Source organism: Octopus bimaculoides, chromosome 3 (assembly GCF_001194135.2).
Source record: "Octopus bimaculoides isolate UCB-OBI-ISO-001 chromosome 3, ASM119413v2, whole genome shotgun sequence".
Taxonomy (NCBI): Eukaryota; Metazoa; Mollusca; class Cephalopoda; order Octopoda; family Octopodidae; genus Octopus; species Octopus bimaculoides.
The window spans coordinates 29,553,684-29,560,147 of NC_068983.1; the positions used below are offsets into that span (position 1 = coordinate 29,553,684).

The 6,464-nt window shown below is 34.2% G+C and overlaps 1 protein-coding gene and 1 long non-coding RNA gene across 6 annotated transcripts in view; one reads left to right on the plus strand and one right to left on the minus strand.

Annotated features, from left to right (window-relative positions):
* Window positions 1-705: 705 nt before the first annotated feature.
* Window positions 706-6,464, minus strand: part of LOC106876731 (uncharacterized) — a 7,894-nt gene continuing 2,135 nt past the window's right edge. Inside the window, exons 1-3 of one of the 2 annotated variants that reach the window (XR_001410290.2) lie at window positions 3,380-4,115; window positions 2,543-2,643; window positions 706-2,246 (exon numbers count right to left, since the gene is read on the minus strand). This is a non-coding gene — a long non-coding RNA (uncharacterized LOC106876731). Of the gene's footprint in view, window positions 2,247-2,542; window positions 2,644-3,379; window positions 4,116-6,464 lie in introns of those variants that run through there. The other variant, XR_008263629.1, reaches the window with a different exon arrangement.
* LOC106876730 (interaptin) overlaps window positions 4,331-6,464 on the plus strand; it is a 9,187-nt gene continuing 7,053 nt past the window's right edge. For all 4 annotated transcript variants that reach the window (XM_014925408.2, XM_014925409.2, XM_014925410.2 and 1 more), the window contains exon 1: window positions 4,331-6,464. This exon is cut by the window's right edge and continues 360 nt beyond it. In XM_014925408.2, the coding sequence (XP_014780894.1) occupies window positions 4,530-6,464 (1,935 nt within the window). In that variant the 5' untranslated portion in view covers window positions 4,331-4,529.

The following is a 6,464-nucleotide window of genomic DNA, read 5'->3' on the forward strand; positions in this document are numbered from 1 at the left end:
TTTTGTTGTTAAGATACCGTATTTAACAACATAGAAGACGCATCCCAATTTCAACTACGCATGTTCAGAGAAAAAGTTTTTAGTGCATTAAAGCATGTAGTATTTAAAGCAACTTAAAGTACATTACAAAATATTACAAAAGTACTTTAGTTACAGCTGAAAACATTGCTGTATGTAAAAAGTAAGTTAACAGTACAGCTGAACAAATGGAATCCGGCTAGGTAGAAGAGACCGTCTGGATTAAAACTAGCCTATAGCAGTATGCATTAGAGAAAATTAGCTAATAGGAGCTCAACTTCACATATAGGTCCCGGGGTGATTTCTTGAGACATAATTTTTTGGGGGAAAATGCACGTTTTATATGTTATGATACGCAGTAGTCTTTTCTGCATTTTCAGTTTAACATTGTTGCAGTCGTCTTCGTTTTATTTATTTATTTATTTTTGCTGTTTATCAAATTTTTCGACATGAAGTTAGTTATTGTTTTAAGATTTAATGAATGATATATTTTACAGTAGTTATTGCTCTTATGAATTAAAAGTTTTGGTTGAACCAAAATCTACTGAAAGTATAAGTAAAACCTTTCAGCTTTCTTTTCGATCTTTTTAATTTTAGGACAAAACTTGAGTTTAATTTGTAGAAATTTCGACATAAGAAAAATTATAATTTCGACCATTTATTTTATTTATTACAAAAGGATAGGCAAATAAAATTGAAATGCAAAAACAATAAATGTAGTATAATTAGAAGTGAATTTGACACTGTGTATCTCAGAGTTTACGACTCGTTATTTTCTGTGTTCATCAGATTTAGCTGGTCGTTTCTTTGCTCATATAAAGGTAAAATCTTAGATTAATTTATTCACTTCTCCCAAGTTCATTGTAGTAAACTGAAATGTTTAGATTCTTAGAAAGGGATGACTATTCTCATTATCTTTTTGAGTGATGCTTGATGTATCAAGATAGTTTTATTGGAAAATGTTAACTCTCTTCTTCAGTCCTTTTGGTTTCGTTCCCTCAACTCTCCTATTTTTCACCAACCCATTTCTTTACGTTTCCTACTTTACTATATCTGATAACCATTCACGTTCCTTGCATACTTCACCCAACCAAGATTACCTCACAAAGACTGATTTTCCATTTGAGACCAAATATAATTTCAATTTTAATAGTTACTAACTCTGGACATTTTAAAGTATCATATATAGGTGTGATCTCTCTCCTTCCGTCTCTTACCTTTCCTATTACTAACACAAACTACACCTTGACCTACCAAATAACTCTTATCCCTTACTTTGGGAAGTTAAGAAAAGTTATTGGGTACTGAATTAACTTCTCTAATTATTCTAAAACGGCACATTATTTCATATTTAATTTTTATTAGAAATCTATAGCACCAAGATCCAAACTACCACACCGTGGAACTGAAACCGAAACCATATGGTTGCAAAGCGAACGCCTTAACGACATAGCTATGTTGAATTTTCATGGAAATTCATGCAGAAAGCGTGGAATTATACAAGGTGCATTCCAAAAGTTTTGAGAAATTTTCAGGAGCAACGCTTATTAATTTCAACCAAGTACAAAACTCTAATCTTCTTCAAAGTAGGATCCTTTGACTTCAAAGCACTTCTTGTAGCGCTCCAGCTTCTCCAAAAAGGCCCCATGGAAGTCTTCCAAAATAAAAGTGTCCAGAACGCTGGTCACAGCAGCCGTCATCATTTTCAGCTTGCGGAACAGCCAAAAATCACAGGGAGAAAGAGCTGGACTGTGGAAAGAGTGAAGGACAGTTTGTTTTGATACCCAGGATTGAATGGTGGACTGGTGCATTGTCGTCGTGTAGTTACTCTGGCTTTTGGCGATGAAATCTCTTCCTGAACTCCCTCAAAACCTCCACAAGGTATTTTTGTTGACTGTCTAGTTATATGGAACCCAGTAGATGTAGCTGATGACCTTATTGTCGAAAAAGAGGATCGTCATGAACTTCCAGGTGGAAGTCATAATGATCCACTTGAGCTAGCGAAAAACATGCTCGGCTCATACAAGTTAATCCATAAGCAGTCTGGAGCAGTTCATAAGTTTTTGTAGTGTTTTTGCCTAATCCAACAGAAAACTTTATTGCATAGCTTCCAAACTGTCATCACATCCCGACTGCATTCTGCATACCAATCAAATAATGTTTAGTAGAGTGTGACAATTAATGTTTAGTAGGGTGTGTTCAAAGTATTGTTACGGCTGTTTTTCAATCTGGAATAACAAAAGTTGGCAGGTTAACTTATTAGATGTTTAGTAATGATATACTAAAATTACGATAAACTAGGACAGTTATAAATGCCTCTCCTAAAAAAAAAGTCCCAAAACTTCTGGAATGCTCCTCGTATTACACTGCGGCTCATTATCAGTCATATTTTCTGTTCACTAATAACACAAAGAGCGACTAGTTTCTAATCTCTACAAAGATTTTTCTGTTTTTGAAAATACATTTAATATATTGTACCTAGTTTAACTATTTTATTTATAGAAAAAAAAATCACGACCCTTACCCCATCAGCGCCAACATAGCTCTGCCATGACATTTTCCCACTCTTTGTAAGCTCACAATGCTCTTAAAGGAACGCTGTCACCCAGGCTAAGAACCACTGCACTAAAATAACACAAGAAAAATATACCTCACAGTATAGCAAATTTCTGTATCATACAAACACAATTTTACATTACTGAAAGACAATGTTGTACATCAGTGACTTAGAGACCTGCTACAGGTACAGCTATTCATTGAGCGATAATGCCTTAAAAATGATATTTCATCGTATATACAAATCAATGACCTCTTCAGTGAGCGAAACGTAATAAAAATATGGTTAATGAAATGACGTAGTATTAACTGCATCATACTTAAAAATTAACACTAATAAAATGCTAAAATCTTTTAAATGTAAACAACAGCGATGTGTGTCAAAGTTCTAATGTCTGATTTTTTTGAAAGCTTTAAATTTTGTTTCTCAAACGTATCTTTTACAAACGTTTTCCGTAGAAACATGAGTGCTGGTTGTAGCTGGTTGTAGCTGGTTCCTCTCATCGCTTGCCCAGAAGGCGACGCCATCTTGAATGACTAGTCAATGAATGTTTACAAAATGTAAATGTATTATAAGTCCAAGGACAAGCTTTATTTTCCACCCGAAGGTAAGTGAAGCGGACAATTGAACTGATCTATTTTTCTGCCAGTGAAATAATCCAAAAATAAAAATAAATTTATAAAATACAATACTGATTCAGGCACATGGCCAATAGCCTTGAGGGGATGGGTTTAGCCATTACCATCGACTCCAATACTTTACTGATAGTTTATCGACCTCGACAGGATGAAAAGCAAAGCTGACCTGGGCAAAATCTGAACGTAGGATATACAGAGTGGGAACAAATATCACAAAGTATATTTTCCGATGCTCTGACGATTCTTCCAGCTCATCTCCTTAGTTTCTACTTTAGGTATAAGGCCAGTAATTTCGAAGGAAGGAGATCAGTCAATACTGTTGGCTCCAGTATTATGGCTGATACTTTATTTACTTGACCTTGAAAAGAAAAAATATGCAAAGTTGACCTCGGCGAAAAGAAAGAGCCGAAAGGAATACCGCAAGGTATTTCTTTCGGCGCTCTAACTATTCTTATAATTCACAACCCTTACAATAGTTATTTCGTATAAAGCCTAAAAGTTGGTGGGACGAGGTTAGTCGATTAAATTAACTCCAATATTCGCTAGCACTTTATTCTATTGACGCCGACGAGATGGAGGATAAAGTTGACCTCGACGGATTTGAACTTTCTCTTGCGTTGTTTTTTTCTTTCCTTTCTGCTATTTCGTTCTAAAACAACACTACACTGGATAATGTAGCATCTTGAAAGAGATCATCAAGAGTTATAGGTAAGACACGAAGACATCAAATTAAATAGCATCGAATTCGAACTGCATATCGAATATGATAAAACAATATAACAAAATAATTTGATTGAAGAGATTCAAATACAAAATGCGCAAAAATAACTGTTATAATGTTTAATACACTAACGAAAACGAATATTGTACTTATCAAATGGAGATGAATGGTGGGGGCAAACTATGACGTCATTTGGTTTTCTTACGTTCTTAGCGCTTTGAGTGAATTAGGAAATTCGACGTCATAACACGCACACACTCACACACATACACACGTACATATACATACACATTCGTGTAAACGCGCGCACACACACACGTACACACACACATTTATACACAAACATACGCGCGCGCGCATATATATATATGTGTATATGTAAAATGTATATATATGTATGTATGTATACGCAAGTTTTTACAAAGTGATTAAAATTCATCTCGAAGCAAATACTGAATAAGTATTTTACTTGTAATTTCGAAAGGCTGTATTGGTAATGGTGTAGAAATCGCAAAGAAACTTGACAATAGTTTTAAAAATAAAATTGACGACATCCGTAGTCCTTGTGGCTACATTGAGATCTGTCTAAAAAGTGATGTACGCCAAAAATGAACCGAGAACTGTTGTTTCAAACTTTTGCACGGTTAAAAATATCAGCCAAAATAAGCTTATTGCCTGGTATCGAGATAAAATTTCTCCGCAAATTCGAACTATAAAAGAATTAGGTACTGGAGTAGATTTCTGTCTAGGTATGGAAATTCTTTTCCCGGGAAGTATCGGGCTGCACAAAATCAAATACAACAATCCAGGGATGTCAGATCGACGTCAACATTTTAAACATTTTCAGACAGCTTTGAATTCTATAGGTATAAACAAAGAAATTCCGATGGAAAAATTGGAATCTGAAAGTTTCTTAGAGAACTATTATTTTGCTCGTTGGTTTAAATCTTTTTTCGAAGCTAACTATACGGGTGAAGCATATGACTTAACTCGTCTTCGGCAATGGAATCAAATAAGCAATGATAGCAAAAATGAGACCAAACGAATTGGTTGTGGGGACTGCTTGTCTAGAACTAACGTAAAGTTGAAAAGTGTTTCTTGGAAGAATCGTAAATTTACTGTGACTACGAAACAGAAGATTCCTGTTAGGCTTCGAATAAACTCGAATATTATGGCTAGTATGAAACGTAAAAACGCTGTTGATAATAGCTCTCAGACAGAAAAGAGCTATTATGATTCTATAGACGAACATCTTACATTTGTAAAATCCATAATTGATGAGTTATCGGAGGTGAACAAAAACATGGATGAAACTAACAATTTTTTAGAACAAAGTAAAGCTGAGCTACAGACAGAAAAAGACAAACTGTTAGAATTCAATAAGAATCTAGAAACTAACTGTGAAAACTATCTAAGCAAAATTAAGGATCTCAACCAAGAAGTAGAAGAGTTAGAACAGGAAAATAAACGTATTAATGGGGTAAACGAGAACTTGGGTCAGTCTAACAAGAAATTAACTAATCAGAACAGTGAACTAGAAGAAAGTATGAATAATTTAAAACAGTGTAATGAAGGACTTACTAAAGGTCTAGCAGAACTCAAGCGTTGCAACGAAGCTCTAGAACACAGTAATAACCAGATAATCCAGAGTAGTGCTGTCTTAGACCGAAATAACACAAAACTGCAGAAGAAAGAACACGAGTTTGAAAATACTATCAAAAGCTTGATTCATCGAAACCTGGAACTTGAAAAATATCAAAAGGCATCAAAAGAAAGCTATGAAATATTAGAATCGAAAACCAAAGAATTCAAGCAGCAAATTCAGCAGTTAGAAGAACATAACAAAAATCTTACTGAAGAAGCACAAGAACAAAATACAAAAAACAGCAACTTTGCTAACCAACAAAAACATTTAATAAGTGAGAATAAATCTCTGTTGGAAACCTGTGAATTTCTAACCAGAGATCTCAAACGAGCAAATGAATATAACGATTCTTTAGAATCGCAAAGAAACAATTTTCAACAAAAAATCACTGAGCTTCAAGACGAACTGAAGCATTTAAAACATACATCGCCCCAAAATGAACGTCTTCTGGAAGAACAAGGAGAACAATTAAATGTTTTAAAGAATGAGAATAATGAATTAAGAGAAGAAATTAGGCATTTAAAGACTTACATGGTTCGCTGTGAGATTCTTGAAAGAGAACTAAAAGCAATGAAGCAGACAAATGCCGATTTAATTGAACTTAATAAGTATCTAAAGGACTACAATGATAATATTGGCGAGAAAGTAAAGCTATCAAATGAATTTAATAAAGAGCTAACACAAGAAATTAATGAATCCAATCAGACTGTCATAAGTTTAAGGGAAAAGTTGGAAAATCTAAATCAGACTATAGAAATTTCGAAATTCGAGAAGGATAAAATGATAAAACGGATTAGAGTTTTGGAACCACAAGTTCTTGATATAGCTAGACGATGTATTGATCTCTCCGAGAGAATTAAATACTTAACAGAATATAACGCAATG